General features: G+C 48.4%; 1 protein-coding gene across 1 annotated transcript; it reads right to left on the bottom strand.

Moving 5' to 3' along the window:
- Window positions 1-4,782: 4,782 nt before the first annotated feature.
- Window positions 4,783-17,779, bottom strand: LOC133358528 (patatin-like phospholipase domain-containing protein 4). Its single transcript, XM_061576890.1, has 9 exons — window positions 17,647-17,779; window positions 15,304-15,406; window positions 13,082-13,155; window positions 12,565-12,724; window positions 11,516-11,595; window positions 8,665-8,800; window positions 8,101-8,166; window positions 6,365-6,547; window positions 4,783-5,732 (listed from the first exon to the last, which is right to left on the bottom strand). The coding sequence occupies exons 2-9, from the start codon at window positions 15,403-15,405 to the stop codon at window positions 5,604-5,606; spliced, it is 930 nt and encodes a 309-aa protein (XP_061432874.1). The 5' UTR covers window position 15,406; window positions 17,647-17,779; the 3' UTR covers window positions 4,783-5,603.
- Window positions 17,780-18,037: the final 258 nt, after the last annotated feature.

The following is an 18,037-nucleotide window of genomic DNA, read 5'->3' as shown; positions in this document are numbered from 1 at the left end:
TGGCTCTCAAGGCTGTAAATAGGAATGCGCATCACCTCTCAATGCTCATTTGAGCAGAAGGAGATCGCTTTGACTTGGTAATCTCTGGTCTGCCTCAGTGCTCCGCAGCATCTCATGACGTGACTGAATTGTCTCAGTGTGCATCTTCATACAGACCTGGTCATGTGTCGTCTCGTCGCAGTCTCTGGTGGTCATTCACCGCTCAATGGATATTCAAGCTATCTCCGACGAAAATAAAATAAACACACTTCATTGATGAATAATTGTATAGCCTCATTAAGGAAATGACCACCGCTTATTTATTAAACTCACCGCGCCGATGAGGTTGATCTTCACCTCCTTATTCCCGACTCGTCATGAATCTGCAGATGTACCTGTCGGAGGTGCTCAGATATTGATGTGTGATGAGCCATCTCTAATTCCGTAGCCAACGAAAGTCACACGCTGTTTGAACTCACACATCAAAGACAAAACTAGTATTATCATTCTGCGCAGTTGCTACATTCACAAGCATTTGGTTTGTTTTCCTTTGCCCATAATATCTGGGAGACGGTCGAACTTCCCTTGTAGATGCCGCGCAGTCTAACGTCTCCTCCTACCCGACCGGATGCATCACTGTAATAGTTGATCTCCGATTTAATAATCGGACACCTGTATCGGCAAAGAGAGAAGACAGAGATCCCCCTCATAGACTTAGTGGACTGTTTGGGTAAGTGTTGTGAGTGAGCGAGCGCCTACAACGGGCAGGCACATGGCACTGAGGAGTGGTGTGGTCATTCCGGATTGCTGACTTGAAAACTAAGGCTTTAAGATTGATTACTGCCCTCACCCAGCCATTATACATTCCTTGTAAAATTCAGAGATGCTCGGACCAAGAATTTAACCCAGAACCTCAGTTTGTGCTGACTCAGTGTATCATCATGGCCATTTTACCCCGACAAAGGGATGGGGTGTTGGCCATGACTAGGTAGGTGAGTTGGAAGGTACTCGAGGTGAATGAGTGATAATGCGTAGGCAGGTAGATAATTATGCGGACAAGGGAATCAATTGCTTAGTGTGGGTTATAAATACTCATACACCTTCACAGCTACAACCCCAAAGCAAACCTTAAGAGAGGGAGGTATAGGCCATTTGTTGAACCGACTTCACTCACCTTGAGCTTTAGACAGAAGCACAGATGAATGCCCATCACGCGCTGTACACAGCAAAGTGTTTCCATGCTGCACGCCGTTTTTGTATATCTCTCTAATGCTATAGCCACACACAGATGCCACTCGCCTCTGCCACACACTTTCTATGCAGGGGAAATGAAAATTGAAGCCAAGATAGCTATATACTGTATACATAAGGGGAAGGAAATAATTATTTTCTGTTCCTCTAGTAGTGACAGGTATGGTAGTGATAATAATGCGGTTACCTAGAGTAAAAAAAATACCTCACGCATGCATAGCTGTCCGTTAACTTTGTTTTTGTATTCGCTTGCAAGTTACCCACCAGTTAGGGATATTCCTCACAAAACGGACAATTGGTCTATTAAAATATCGATGTTCATCGTTCGTAATTTATTTCTCAGAACATGTTGGTCAGGCAAAGGGAAGGGGGATGTCGGTTACTCGGTTGAAAGGAAATTCATCAAACCTCGTGCCTCTGGTTACAAATTCATCAGCCTTGTGAGAACCAACTCCAGAGTTTTAATCTTGATTTGAAGCTTCGTGACTGCAGGAATCCATACTCTTTGGTTCTTTCGGTAAAGTCACGTAGGTAGAAATCAAATTAAACGAATCACGACGTTTCGATCGCAACACAAGCAATCTTCATCAGGTGGAACAACCACAGCAATAAAAAATGCTGAAGTAGGCGAGAGAGTTTTGTTCAGATTGGTACTTCGTCGTCGTCTCGTTTACCGCGGTTGAGTCCACTCCGACGGCTCACGACTCATGTCGCCCTCTCTCACCACCTGCGAGGGCTGCCTACCAAGGGGGATGTTTGGTGCCAAAATGTTGCATGATGAAAATGTAAAAAATAAAACGTTGTTTTTGGCTGGGAACCGCATTCGCGCAGTGTGCCGAACGGGAGGATATTCTTGGTTCTTTTGGTAAAGTCACATAGATAGAAAAAATAAAAGGAAAAATAATCAAACAAATTTATTTACTTTTATTTTTTATATCTACGTGGCTTTAACCGAAAGAACCAAGAATATGAATTCCTGCAGCCACTAAAGTTTTAAGTCAAAATTCGAAGAAGAGGGTGTTTGTTCGGTCAATCACACGTGCTTCCTTCGCTCCGGTTTCACAACGCGCCCTGTCATTGCGCGATCTCTCGGGTTTGAGGTCACTTGCATTGGGGAAATTGTTCTGACATTTTCACGCGAGCGTGGGCGGTAGTTGATATGGATATCGTTACGGATCTGGTCCATGGGCGGGGGGGGGGATTTTACGTCTTCTTTTGCAGCAAAAGGTCCCAATACTTACTGCTATACACGGGGTTGGCCGCCCGAATGTGATTTCTCCATGTACTTCTCTATTCTGTTGAAAGCACTTCCCTCATGATTTGTGACAAGATATATGTTCCGGAGATGCTCGTGACTGAAGATTTCGTGGATAATGATATTGGCCTACTAAAAGCTTTATGCAATCTCTCATCACTTGATCTCTGTCACTTTATCTCGTCACTTTTTCTCTCATCACTTAATCTTATTACTTTATCTCTCATAACTTATCTCATCACTTTCTCTCTCTAGATGCAGTCAGGTAGGGTTCTGGATCCACTTCGTGGATAGCCACAATCGCGCATGCAGGTTCGTGAATAACACGGGAACACTGTACACTGTTTTTGTTTTGATCCTATTTTCCGTTGGGCACCATGGAAATCATCACGTGAACTGGCGGCTTAGGATGGCCATCGAACAAAGAGGGTCACCGCATCGCGCGGCGCTTCTAGATGCGCTTCCGCGGCCATCTGGAATGCTCTTCCTTCTGATATTAGGAAGCCACTGGAGCTAAGCACTTTTAAATCATCAAGATTGAAAACTAATATTTTTATAATTGCTTTTTCTGTTTAGTTTGTTGTCCTTCCCCCGTCCGTCCGTCCGATTAGTGTGGTTTTATACGTATGGTGCGAAAGAAGTTCAACATCAATACATGGAAGATGTGGGGTTCGAAAACAGAAAGTCTATAAGGGTTGGTTCAGAGTCTCTGACATGACCATTATGAATCCCATAAATATGAATGAGTCTTGAACATAAATAACCTTTTCCGTACCTGTTTCTGTATGTGAACTCTTAAGAGGCGTTTGTTTAATACACAGCTTATAATAACTATTGCGTGTATTCCCAGTAATGCCTCAATATATATGGGTTGCACTCTAGAAAACTCGAACGTTAATTGCAACATCATGAATCGAACATTCTCCCAAAAGGACGGATTATATATCCTAGAAGATACGTTCCTAATATATCTTCTCACCCTAAACCTATTAAAATAACGCTTCTCAACACAATAAGATATATTTGACATGTAAATATGCACATTTTACTAGACAGGTAATTTAATATATATAACGTACACTCTAACTTACTAAACTGGGAGGGTGAGGGACAGTAGGAGCGTCTACCTTCCAATGTGGTGGCGCGTACTGTATGTACAGTCCAACGCGTGTTTGACCATACAGTATGTACAGTCCAAAGCATGGTGGGTCGTACAGTATGTAAAGTCCAAAGCGTGTTAGGCATACAGTACGTACAGTCTAAAGCGTGTTGGGCTGTACAGTATGTACAGTCCAAAGCATGTTTGGCCGTACAGTATGTACAGTCCAAAGCATGGTTGGCCGTACAGTATGTACAGTTCAAAGCGTGGTGGGTCAGTACAGTATGTACAGTCCAAAGCATGGTTGGCCGTACAGTATGTACATTTCAAAGTGTGGTGGGCCGTACAGTATGTACAGTCCAAAGCGTGGTGGGCCATACAGTATGTACAGTCCAAAGCGTGGTGGGCCATACAGTATGTACAGTCCGAAGCGTGGTGGCCGTACAGTATGTACAGTCCGAAGCGTATTGGGCCATACAGTATGTACAGTCTAAAGCGTGTTGGGCCGTACAGTATATACAGTCTAAAGCGTGTTGGTCCGTACAGTATGTGCAGTCCAAAGCGTGTTGGGGTGTACAGTATGTGCAGTCCAAAGCGTATTGGGCCGTACAGTATGTACAGTCCAAAGCGTGGTGGGCCGTACAGTATGTACAGTCCAAAGCGTGGTGGGCCGTACAGTATGTACAGTCCAAAGCATGGTGGGCTGTACAGTATTTCGTAGATTTCTTCAGGATGAACAAAGCAGCCAGTCCCTCTGGGGGACCCGGCTTATATCCTCTGTGGTGTGGCTGGCTCCGCCCTTGGCCACGACCACCTTCTAGAATCCTCGAGCAGGATCTCAACCCTGACACGTGACCATCCCTAGTCCCCACTTGGGGCCCCTGTGTAGACTTAACCGGTCATGTGTCTTCTGGGGTCAACCAGAGTGCCACGGCCTATAGTAACCCCATTCCCATGGCCAGCACTCTCACACCCTATGCTGTAGGGGTCGGCACTGCACGCCACGCGTAGTGCCATCCAGCGCTATCGATCAGCGCTCACCAAGCCCCTCTAGGGCCGGTACTGCACCCACATACTTGTGGTGCCCGTGATGTCAATACACCGCACGCCGTGCCTCTCCGGGCCCGGCATTACACAGTGACATCCGCTATGTCACTACACATGCAATGACGCAACAAGGCAACAGGGAGACTAAAAGTACATGTGTGGTTAATTTAAACAACCAACGACAGTTTAACACGTAGGCTTTCGCAACAACTATTATTTATAAGAGGTTATTTTGGGTCATAACGCGCAAATATAAATGCCGTTAAACCCGCCACCACTCGACACAGCTAATTAGTAAGGTTTTCACTTTTAAAAAACATAGCAAATCGTTATTAGTACAGCACACCGGTGTGTTGGAGAGTAAACCCAGAACATTTCCAATTCGAGTACGACATTTTGCGAGTAACTACAAGCAGCCTCATCAGGTGACAGCCAGAGAATTGTGGAGAAATCCTCTTCCTGGTTCCATCTTAAATAGAGGGGATTGATGTGATGTCATGACTTGTGAGCCAATAATATGCAAAGACCAGAAGGGGGGGGGGTTAATGTAGTCATACAAATCTTGACTTAAAGCTTTCGTGACTGCAGGTATTCATATTCTTTGGGTCTTTCGGTAAAGTCATGTAGATAGGTAAAAAAAAACTTTTAAAAAACTACGACGTTTCGATCACAACACAAGCGATCATCAATTACAAAAAAACTATGACGTTTCGATCGCAACACAAGTGATCGTCACCTGATCACTTATGTAGTTTACAAATGTGTCACGTGATAAGTAACGCGTTGCTACGAATCATCCAGCCAATCGCTGGTGAGTAAGAGTCTCTCTCTATTGTGAGCAACTGGTTGCAAAGACGTCCTTGCATTTCAGTTGCACACAACCGATTGCACACAACCGATTGCAGCAACTGATCACGCAGGTTTGCGGACATTTATTTTATCGTTGCACACAAACACTGTGAAGCCGTTGTGTCAGTGAGCCTTGATCTGCTCAAGAAAATCCATCGCATCTCTATAGCCATCCTCGAAGTAGAGCTCCAGTTTCTCGCGCGACGGCGGAAAGAGCGCGTGCCAAAGGCGCTGCAGGTTGGCCATTCCCATCTGCATTCGCAGTCACACAGCAACAAAACAACACAAGATTCAATCGGATCACCACCTGAGCGATCAGTTCCCGCAATTGGTTGTGTGCAACTGAAATACACGGACGTCTCTGCAACCAGTTGCTCACAGTAGAGGCAGACTCTTACTCTCCAGCGATCTGCCCGACGATTTGTAGCAACTCGTTTTATCACGTGACACATTTTCAAACGGAACTGGTAATGGATACCCGTTTTTATTATTTTACCAGGTAAGGCCCGCACTGAGGCTATGTAGCGCTTCTTTTCAGAAGCGACCCTTACTATTACACATGATAGCTAAATTAAGTGGGCAGCTTATCGTCATCATGACGTGGAAATGTATAGCAGCAAGCCAAATAACTCGAAAGGCGTAACGTCGATTCTAAATTTGGAGGGGGAAAAAACGGAGGACCCGGAGACAAATGAACGCAACCACGGGGAGAGAGAGAAACACGCAGACTCCAAATATACAACAGGTGTCGGGATCGGGATCGAACCCACGACCTCCTGTATACCAAGCGAGGTGGTTAACATCTCGCCATCATTTTGATACTGAGAAAAAACAACAGGTCCCATACAGATATGGACGAGTTATAACTCGTGACTGATATTCACCTTGAAATCGAGGCCGGCATACCGCAGGATGCGCCCGTCCGTCGGGCAGATGCCGCGCGGACAGATGGCCTGCGTGCCCTCAAAAGGCGACACGCTGATGAGGCCTTGCGAGGCGGAGACTCCGCAGGGCTGGGCCAACTTGGGGAAGGGTTGATTGTCGGTGAACCCTCCGTCGCAGTACATCTGGGAAGGTGACGGCAACAGCAGTGGTTAGAAGAAACGGGCCGCGAGATGTTATCTCCCTCGTCTGGTATGTAGGAGGTCTGGGGTTTGATCTATGACCCTGACGATGCCTGTTGTATATTTGGAGTTTGCGGTGTCTCTCTCGCCGTGGCCACGTGGATTTTTCTCCAGATCCTCCCGCTTTTTCCCTCCATATTTACTAGAACCGTGTGTTTTGATTATTTGGCTGTGACTATATATTTCCACGAGATAAGCCGCTTTGTTTAGCTATCATTTGTGGCCAGGTCACTTCTGGAAAAAGAGCCATATAGCTCAGTGGGTGTTACCTGGTAAATAAATTAGTTTAATATTCGTCAATTACTTGTAATGTTCCGAATCAGAATCTTTACTTATACTGGAGGATGAGCTATGAAGCTCTCTTTCACAGCTTTCCAGCAGGGGCAGGTCAGCAAGTTAAAATGGTAAACAATAACAAAACCCACCACCTCCTTGTATACCAGGTCGAGGTGGGTAACATCTGCCACCGGGACGCATCCTGCCATTTCCCATTCCCGCTCGATTTATTTTGCTTTGACGCCAGAGGTCGCAACCGGGTACCCGATACCCGTACCCTACCCGATAACCGGCTACCCGTACCCGGCCGGGTACGGGTACAGGTACCCGTTTGCGACCCTGGTGCGGCCGGTACGGGTAGGCCGTGAGTCACTGGTGAGTAACCGTTTGTCACTCATTTCCCAACGTCTTGTCTCTTCTCACAATTCAAGTTCCTAGAATCAACCGACCCGCGCCTGCAACATGGCTTCATCCCAGAGGTCGCAATCAGGTACCCGATACCCGTACCCTACCCGTACGGGTACGGCCGGGTACGGGTACCCGTTTGCGACCCTGGTGCGGCCGGGTACGGGTAAGGAATCAAAACCCGTTTGCGACCTCTGTTTGACGCCAACGTCAGTGACCCTCTGTTCACCGCTTTTATTATTTAAATTCCTCAAACTATTTGTCTTACTCCGAGCCCACTTCTTTCTACAGCTCTCCAGCAAAATGATCTTCACAATCATTAAGCAGTATTAAGTTAAATCTAAAAACTCACCTTTACTTTTATAGTGTTATTTTTTTAATATGCATTCGAAAGTAACTTATTATAATGAAATTTTGTTTTGTATGGAATTTGCTTTTATTATTCTTGTGATTGAGTCTTTTAATAATGTTTTTTAAAATATCTATACAGCACTTTGAATGGCATCCTTTGCACGAAATAGTGCGATAGAAATAAAGACTTGATTTATTTGATCTGGTAAGATTATTATTATGTTATTATTTAAGGCCCGTGTCCTGACGATCCGTCCAGAGTTTACACACATTTCAAACGTGTTTTTTAAATGCACGCAGGCGAATCTGTTTTTAAGAAAGACTATTAAAGAGCGGGTGGCCGTTGTTTCCAAGCTAGCAATACATTTTTTGCACTGTCTGAGTGGAATATCACAGCGGGAATATTTCTGGGGGGTGTTCGGTGGGCAAGGGAGAGGGCGAGGAAGAAACGAAATCACATTTACCTCTCCTCTATAGCATATCCCAGAGATTCCCGAATAAAACGGAAAGAGGCAGCTTGCCAGCAGAACCTGGAGGAGAAGGAGGGCAGATGCAAATGCAGCGCTGATAGGTGAGCATTTAACGAGTGTGGCAATCGAACTTTACTTTAGTTGTTTACGTGGTGGTTTAGTTACTGCAGATACATACTATTAACATTCCTTCTCTTTATTAATGCTACCCCTACCCCCTCCCTTTGATGCTGCTAATCCTGCATAATGCACGGGCATAATGACTTTAAACCCCTCGCCAAACCCCCTACGCATTTCACAAGTAGGGGTTGTCATTCAGACGCTGTCTTCTCGACAGACCTGTTCTTCACCTGAGGACGGCTGCTTGCGTTGTGGCCGAAACGTCGTGAGAATTATTTTATTATGTTTTATTTTTATTATTTTATTACTTCCCTTCTACGTGTCTTTAAAACTGCTTTTCGTGTTTAGTTTGTTGCCCTTCCCCCCTGCACCTCTGATTAGCATGGTTGGGTACGTATGGTGCGAAAGAAGTTCCAACATACGTACACACTTACGTACCTGTATGAGCTCCTCTCTCGTGTCGAAGTCCGATATGATGCGGTTCTGTCCATCAGGAAGTCGAGTCACCGATACAAAGAGACGCCCGGTGGCCAGGGTGTGAGAGTCCAGTGGTAGAATCTGCTCCAGAATCTCTCTGTAAGGAACAAAGACAGATAACCCCCACCATGTAGTAATGATAAGAATAATAGCACCTCCAATGAGCACGGTTGGCTTCTAGGTGTGAGGCATGCGTGTTCCCAATGCGTCTTCACTATATCGCGCCGTTCTTCCATTAGGAAACACTTTTGGCACGACGAGGAATACGCGCTGTTATAACGCTGAACGCGCACGCTGTTATGTGGAACGCCCGCACCGTTATAACGCGGAACGCATACACCATTACAATGCGCACACCGTTAATAACGCGGAATGAGCGCACCGTTATAGCGTCCCCCACTCCTCCTGATGCCGTGGGGAAATGGGCGAGGTTTAGCACTGTGGCTCATGCAGCTGCAATGGCTGCTATGGGTACACGCACGGTCCAGACCTCCCCAGAGACCCATGGCTGACAGAGGAGGTGTTCAAGCTGGCTGAGGAAAGCCACAGGCCCACTCTCATCGGCTACAGCATCCCATGTCAGAGAACGAGTTGGCTAACTGCAGCCTTCGCTCGGAGGTTCGGAGAGACGTGAGACGCTGGAAGGATGGGTGGTGGTCGCGGTTCCTGAGAAGATGGAGTCTGCCTCAATAGCTCGTGATCACAAATCACTCTGTAACTCCATCAAAACAGTAACTTGCAGCACCACACCTATCACCACTATTAGGGGAAAGAACGGTGATCTAATTTCCTACCTTCAGGAACAGGTTTGCAAATTTGATGAGCATTTCTGAGGTCTTGGGGAAGGGGGAAATCCCTCAGCCTGGAACACATCATGGAGCAAAGTGGGGATGACCCTGCTGAGGCTGCGGTGCCTCAAATATTGAAGTAATCGCCCCCTGTGAGTGGCTGGTTGAGGTGCTATTTCTTTTGGAAGTATAGAAGGCGATCCAGAGTCTGATGCCAGAAAAAGCACCGGGTTGAGATGATCTCTCAGGCCAAATGCTGAGGGAGGGTGGCGTTTGTGCGTACGCTGTCCTACATGGCATCATAATAACAATCCGGTGGTCCCCCTCTTTAAGAAGGGGACCGCAAAGACTGTAACAACTACAGGGGCATCTCACTCCTCAGTGTACCAGAAAAATTATTGGCAAGGTTATTCAACATCGCCTTGCCAGGCACGCTGAGGAAAGGCTTACAGAGCCCCAATGTGATTATGAAAAAAGGCAGTCCTGCACAGATGCCATATTTTCTGTCCGTCTGCTACAGCAGAGGTGTAGGGAATTCCAACAAGACCTACATCTCTGCTTTATTGACCTGGTCAAGGCCTATGATACGAACAGTAGGCCTGGGCTTTGGGTTGTTCTTTGTGCTTTTGGAGTCCCTGAATCTCTGCTCACAATCATTAAGGACCTTCATGATGGTGAGCAGGCCCGGGTAAAACTACGTGGCCGGGAGTCGGAGCCTTTCCATGTTCATCTTGGGGTGCGACAGGGATGTCCTTTGGCTCCCAAATTATGTATCATCTATTTCAACAACATAGTTCGTGAAGCTTTCCATGGCTGTATCGGAGGAATTTCCATATGGTACAGATACAATGGGAGGCTGATCGATGCCCGGGTGCGGTCAAGGGATTGCTCAATATTGGTCAACCACGTTATGTATGCTGATAATCTGGTAATTGCTGTTCACTCAGAGGAGTTGGAGGCGATGCTGCTGAACCTGGAGCTTGCCATTAAGAGGTGGGGCCTTACCATCAACCCCACCAAAACTAAGCACCTGCCTGGTTATTTTGTACCATCGGACACTCCACAACTCACAATTGGTAATGGGGCAGTTGTGGAGAGCGTGGAGAGTTTCCCATACCTGGGCAATATGCTCATGACTGGCTCTGGTTTGACAGCAGAGGTCTCACTCCGAATCAGTTGAGCGGCATTATCTTTTCATCAGTTGCGTAATGCTGTGTGGAAGCTACCTGGTCTGTCGCTCCACGCGAAGCTTCAGGTCTTCTCAGCCACAGTCATGCCCTCCCTTCTCTACGCTTGCGAAACCTGGACCCCCCTAATGGGACATCGACGGTTAGAAATTTTTAGGCCCATCGGTGAGCTGCTCCGGCAGGCAAGGCTGCGTTGGCTGGGTCATGTAGCCAGCATACCCAGCCACCTCATGCCTAAACAGCTTTTGCTCGGCCAGATAGAGGGGGGCTAAACGGGCGCAGCACAGGCTAGAGAAGAGATGGAGTGATGTGGTGGTACAAGAGGATTTGGAGCTGAGTGCCGGGCAGCTAAACACAGCAATCTGGCACAGTCAGTCGACCCATGACACCTGGGTCTGCCCCGTCACCTCAAGCCAGCGGGTGTTCGAAACTTTACGTGGCCTCAACGTGCACATCGCCTGGCACAAGCGCCGTGGTGACGTCACCGCCACTTAGTGTGAATGGTGGTTGTTGTTGTGTGTGTGTGTCTGTGCGTGTCTCCGTGTGTGTGTGCATGTCTGTGTGATTCCAGCGGAGCGGTAGTGTAGCGGTTAGCGCGCTGCACTACTAGGAACCCGGCGACACAAGTTCGATTCCCGCTCACAGCCACCAACACCAGTGACGATTATCTGAACCGGTCCTGGGCCTTCTCCCCAAGGTCGACTCAGCCTAAAATGAGTACCTAAGAGTGGCGGTGTGTCGTATCGGCCTTCGTATGTGCTACTCGCTAACAGCACTTGCCCCAACAGTCTGTCAAGGCTACACGGGGGATCTTTGTCTTTGTTTGTTCTCACACACCTCAGCTTGGGAATGAGTCTGAAACTCAGGGTCGCTCCGTGTCCTTGCGCTGCGTACGAACTCACCATCGACGACATTTCCTGGAACACACAAAAAAAACAGACAAAGACAAAGATCCCCCACTGTGGAGCCTTTGAGTCACTTGTGAGGAGCCAGGGTGGGTGAGTGAGTGTACAGGTGGGTGAGTGAGTGTACAGGTGAGTGAGTGTACAGGTGAGTGAGTGTACGCGTGAGTGAGTGTACAGGTAAGTGAGTGTACAGGTGAGGGTACAGGTGAGTGAGTGTACAGATGAGTGAGTATACAGGCGAGTGAGTGAGTGTACAGGTGAATGAATGAGTGTACAGGTGAGTGAGTGTACAGGTGAGTGAGTGTACAGATGAGTGAGTGTACAGGCGAGTGAGTGTACAGGTGAGTGAGTGAGTGTACAGGCGAGTGAGTATCCGGGTGAATGAGTGATTGTATGGGTGAGTGAGTGAGTGTACAGGTGGGTGAGTGAGGGTACGGGTGAGTGAGTGTACAGGTGAGTGAGTGTACAGCTGAGTGAGTGAGTGTACGGGCGAGTGAGTGAGTATCCGGGTGAGTGAGTGAGTGTACATGTGAGTGAGTGAATATCCGAGTGAGTGTACAGGTGAGTGAGTGAGGGTACAGGTGAGTGAGTGTACAGGTGAGTGAGTTAGTGAGTGTACAGGATGAGTGAGTGTACAGGTGAGTGAGTGTACAGGTGAGTGAGTGAGTGTACATGTGAGTATCCGGGTGAGTGAGTGTACAGCTGAGTGAGTGTACAGGCGAGTGAGTGAGTGTATTGGTGAGTGAGTGTACATGTGAGTGAGTATCCGAGTGAGTGAGTATACATGTGAGTGAGTGAATATCCGAGTGAGTGAGTGTACAGGTGAGTGAGTGAGGGTACAGGTGAGTGAGTGTACAGGTGAGTGAGTATACATGTGAGTGAGTGAGTATCCGAGTGAGTGAGTGTACAGGTGAGTGAGTGTACAGGTGAGTGAGTGTACAGGTGAGTGAGTGAGTGTTCAGGTGGGTGAGTGTGAGCCACCTTGCTCCTGTGAGGAGCCAGGGTGAGCAGGGCTGCTGCCAGTGAGCCGCTGGAGGAGCCGGCCGCGTGAGCGATGGGCACGCCGTGCGCGTGCAGAGCCATGCAGATTCCGAGTTGGTAGGGCAGCAGGAACCCAGCACCGGGCATGGACACCGACCAGCTTACCAACAAAGGGACCGTCCATAAATGACGTCACGCGATTTTGGACGATTTTTGACCCCCCGCCTCCACCCCAAAAAATAAAACACGCTTCAAATCGCTTTAAACTATTGTCATTGTAGTGCGTATTTAATGTGGCGGTGCACTCTGATGTTGTAGGAGAAAACATTTATTCAAAAAGTATATTTAATTAAGTAGAACGTGTTGTCTATATTTATTTAAAGTTGCGCATTTTGATGCGACGTCACATATCTCAACCCCCCCCCCCCTCGTCACACATCGTCACAAATATCTGCCCCCCCCCCCACCATAGGTGCGTGACGTCATTTATGGACGGCCCTCAAAGCACTTAATTTACCTTTCGATATTTTCTCTCTTTCTGCAAACTCGTTCATCTCCCGGCTCCGCGTCGTCGTTCAATTCAAACGAATCCTGAAAGCGACGAAAGACACGACGGGGTTTTATTTTATGTTGTTCAATGTATCAACAAAACAAAACAATCATCGACAGCCCATCGAGTAAAAGGGTGAAGTCGTCACCATCGCCGCGCGGCGCTTACAAGATGCGCCGCTCCCTGCGGCCGTCTGGAACGCGCTCTTCCTTCCGATAGGGGCCGTCCATAAATGACGTCACGCGATTTTGGACGATTTTTGACCCCCCCCCCTCGTCACACGGCGTCACAAAAAGTCAGACCCCCCCCCACTCAAATATGACGTCACAAAGCTCTGCCCCCCCCCCCCCCCCCAAAAATAAAACATGCTTCAAATCGCTTTAAACTATTGTCATTGTAGTGCGTATTCAATGTGGTGCTGCACTCTGATATTGTAGGAGAAAACATTTACCAAAGTCTATTTAATTAAGTAGAACGTGTTGTCTACATTTATTTAAAGTTGTACATTTTGATGTGACGTTACATCTCTCAACCCCCCCCCCCCTCGTCACACATCGTCACAAATATCTGCCCCCCCCCCAGGTGCGTGACGTCATTTATGGACGTCTCCATGTTAGAAAGCTACTGCGAGTTTCGCTGCACTTTAAAATCGTCATCATCGTCATCCACATTGACAAACTCAATTCCCCAGGGCTGCTTTTTGTGAGTAGCGCGGGGTTGGTTACTTACGGCGCCAAAGAAGTTCAACAACATCCACACGTTGAGAAGCGTTGCCTCTTGTGGGTCGACATTCAGAATTATCAAACCAGGGCAGAAGGTTTCTGTGAGTGTGTGTGAGCGTGTGTGTGTGTGCGTGTGGCTGTATGTGCAATGCGTGTGTGTACGTGTCTGTGTGAGCGGTAGTGTAGTGGTTAGCGCGCTGCGCTATGAACCCGGCGACACAGGTTCGATTCCCGCGCACAACATCAGTGACAATTATCTGAACCCGTCTCGGGCCTCCCCTAGGTCGACTCAGCCTCAAATGAGTACCTGGTGTGGTGTGTAAACATTGCCACTAGGGAGACAAAGGCGGTCGGGCGTGGTGATGGCCACCCACCCCCTCTCGTGTACCGTTCCGGCCTTCATAGGTGTTCGCTAACAGCACTTGCCCCTACAGTCTGTTAAGGCTACACGGGGGGATCTTTGTGTGGATGTGTGCATATGTGTGTGCGACGTTGGGGCTGAACAATTTGGGGGAAATCTCTAATTGCGATGTTTCTGACATATGTTGCGATTACATTTTTATAAAGTTAAGCCTCAGTTCAATATTCACTGTGGAAGAGATTTAAAACATGTGATGGAGCATTACCACATGATACCGTCAAAATATGAACTGCTCTATATATTCTAATGCGAGGATGAGAACTTAAAAGAAATCAATTGCTTCCAGCATGTATTTATTAAAATGTTTTAATTGAAATAGAACAATCAAACATAGAACAATTGTTAAGTTAAATAAGTAATGTTATAATAATAGGACTTGAAAAATCGAAGCCTTTGCGAATTGCTAAGCGCATTGTTTCAAATTGCGATTTCGATTTGAAATCGATTCATCGTTCAGCCCGAGTGTGCGTGTGGATGTGTGTGTGTGGGGAGCGGTGGTGTAGCGGTTAGCGCTAGGAACCTGGCGACCCGAGTTCGATTCCCGCTCACGGCCAAAATCAGTGACGATTATCTGAACGGGTCCTGAGTCTCCCCTAGGTCGACTCAGCCTCAAATGAGTACCTGGTGCGATGTGTAAACATCGCCACTGGGGAGACAAAGGCGGCTGGGCGGTGGTGCTGGCCACCCACCCCCTCGTGTGCCATGCTGGCCTTCATAGGTGATCGCTAACAGCACTTGCCCCAACAGTCTGTTTCAGGCTATAAGGGGGATCTTTGTCTTTTTGTGTGCATGCGCGTGTGTGTGTGCGTGCACATGTGTGTGTGTCTGCACGTGTGTGCGTGCGTGTGTGTGTGCATGCACGTGTGTGCGTGCGTGCACGTGTGTGCGTGCACGTGTGTGTGTGCGTGTGTGTGTGTGTGCGTGCGTGTGTGCGTGCGTGTGTGTGCGTGCGTGTGCGTGCGCGTGTGTGTGCGTGCGTGTGTGTGTGCGTGCGTGTGTGCGTGCGCGTGCGTGCGTGTGTGTGCGTGTGCATGCACTCAGCTCACCCTGATGGTGAACAATGCTGCATTGACGAACGCTCGCGTGATGATTACCAGAAAACACGCGGCATACATCAGTGCCTTGCAAAGCACAATAATAGCTTCCATCCTGTACACACAGCAAGACAAAGATCCCCCGTATAGCCATTAGCAGGCTGTTGAGGACAAGTGCTGTTCGCGAGCAGTAACTATGAAGGCCAGAACGGCACACGAGGGCTGGGTGTCCAGCACCACGCACGCCCGCCCGCCTTTGTCTTCCCAGTGGCGATGTTTACACACCACACCAGGTACTCATTTGAGACTGGGTCGACCTAGGGAAGGCCCAGGACCGGTGCAGATAATCGTCACCGGTGTTGGCCGTGAGCGGGAATCGAACCTGGGTTGGCCAGGTTCGTAGCACACGCAGACACACGCACACACACGCACACGCACCCACAGACACACGCAGACACATGCACACGCAGACATACACACACACACACGCACACATACACACATGCACACATAGACACATTCACACGCAGACATACACACAGACACACACACGCACACATACACACATAAACACATTCACACGCAGACATACACACAGACACATACGCACACACACATTCCTATAATCAGGCCACTATCGGGGGAAAAGGACCCAACGCATTCGCCAATAACAAGCAGTGTGCATCGCCTCGAAACGGACACGTGCTGGGCGACGTTTCGGGCAACGACCCTATGCCGTGGCACATAAACAGAGAGAGTGAGTGGATGATAAGAGTTTAGGGGGCCATGATGAGAGTTGCATTTCCAAATTATTTCGTGATCAGTTTTCAAATTGGTATGTGCATACCTGTCAATCCCGGATCAGCCCCCTATCTTATGAGAGACCAATTCAGACCTTATTGATCACCCCGTGCCCTTCTAGATCTCAACGTTCATCCAATACACTATACACTACTTAATCGGGTCCTTATACAACCGGTGCCAGGTACAAGAACTCATTTACAGCTGAGTCATAGCCACTATCAGTTCCGAAATTGCTCGCCACATTCATGCTGGGCGTCGCGGTGGCTGAGATGTTAACATCTCATAGCCACCGTGATGATGATAAGAGAGAGAGAGACACGCAAACTCCAAATCTACAGCAGCAGGCGTCAGGGTTGGCATCGAACCCCACGACCTCCTGGACACACCACCCAGGTGAGAGAGCGAGAGAGGGGAGGCGAACATTGACTTGAGCAGATTATAGTGGCGTAGGGCAATGGGTCATTGCTGTTACTGCCTCCTGATAGATAAGCCCATGATTCATTTAGGGCTGCCCCACTCAAGGATGTTGTAACAGCAACACCACCTCGCACCACGCACCGTGTTTCACAACCCGGTGCGAGGTTCGCCAGTTTCGACTCCACCAATGCGGAGGGGGCGGAATTCACGGTGGCTAGGCGATGTTAACTACCTCGCCTGGTACGTAGGAAGTCGTGGGTTCGATCCAGACCCTGACGCGTGCTGCTGTATATTTAGAGTTTGCGTGTCTCTTTCTCATCATCATCACGGTGGCTAGGAGATGTTAACTACCTCGCCTGGTACGCAGGAAGTCGTGGGTTCGATCCAGACCCTGACGCCTGCTGCTGCTGTATATTTAGAGTTTGCGTGTCTCTCTCTCATCATCATCACGGTGGCTAGGAGATGTTAACTACCTCGCCTGGTACGCAGGAAGTCGTGGGTTCGATCTAGACCCTGGCGCCTGCTGCTGTATATTTAGAGTTTGCGTGTCTCTCTCTCATCATCATCACGGTGGCTAGGAGATGTTAACTACCTCGCCTGGTATAAAGGAGGTCTTAGGTTCGATCCCGACCCTGACGCCTGCTGTATAGAGTTTGTGGTGTCTATCTCGCTCCTCTGTGATCGCGTGGATTTTTTTTACCTCCGGCTCCTCCAGTTTTTTTGCCCTCCCCGACACATTTAAAATCAACATCGCGCGTTCATAGATCATGTGGCTGCTGCTGCTACACATTTCCACACGGTAACAATCCCACTTCATTGTGATATCCAGGTCGCTTCTTTAAACAAAAGAATAACTAACAGCTCAGTGGGCTTTCATACCCGGTAAAATAAAAGTTACATATTCTTCTTCTTGGTTCTTTCGGTAAAGTCACGTGACTTTATCGAAAGAACCAAGAAGATGAATCCCTGCAGTCACGAAAGCTTAAAATCGAAATTTACATATTCTTTTGAAGTTTGAAACTGACGTTAACTGAAAGAGCGTCAAAACTCGCTGCTGATTAAATAATTCACGCGCGGGATAACCCTCATCCATCTGTGGATTGACAGTCGGAGTTTGACTCGACACTCACTCACCTGCTCACCTGTGTGACGGTGTCGTCAAGGTGGGTCTTGCTCGTGCCCGTTGACGCCCGAGAGACGACACGACCGAAGTGACCCCTCCGTCTGAGACAGACACTGACCCCCTGACAACACGCGGCACGCGGCAGCGGGGAAAACCGGGCGACCCACCCACACACCCCATACCACACCAACCCCTCTCTCTATCACCCACCATCTCTACCACCCACACGCCCCATACCACACCAACCCCTCTCTCTACCACCCACCCACCCACCATCTCTACCACCCACACACCCCATACTACACCAACCCCTCTCTCTACCACCCACCCACCATCTCTACCACCCACACACCCCCTCTACCACCCACCCACCCCATACCACACCAACCCTCTCTACCACCC

This window comes from Lethenteron reissneri, chromosome 62, assembly GCF_015708825.2.
Source record: "Lethenteron reissneri isolate LAM-NWPU_2019-01 chromosome 62, ASM1570882v1, whole genome shotgun sequence".
NCBI classification, from domain to species: Eukaryota; Metazoa; Chordata; class Hyperoartia; order Petromyzontiformes; family Petromyzontidae; genus Lethenteron; species Lethenteron reissneri.
Note: the sequence above shows the minus strand (reverse complement) of the source record. Positions and strands in the feature narration are given on the sequence as shown.

What these genes read in the sequence shown, in the direction of transcription:
- LOC133358528 (XM_061576890.1), bottom strand. Translation starts at nt 15,405, where the DNA reads ATGGAAGCTATTATTGTGCTTTGCAAGGCACTGATGTATGCCGCGTGT. An exon ending in CAGCATTGTTCACCATCAGG is followed by an intron (nt 13,156 to 15,303) that starts GTGAGCTGAGTG and finishes CGTCGCTTTCAG; the next exon opens with GATTCGTTTGAATTGAACGA. An exon ending in CGAGAGAGGAGCTCATACAG is followed by an intron (nt 8,167 to 8,664) that starts GTACGTAAGTGT and finishes CTTCTCCTCCAG; the next exon opens with GTTCTGCTGGCAAGCTGCCT.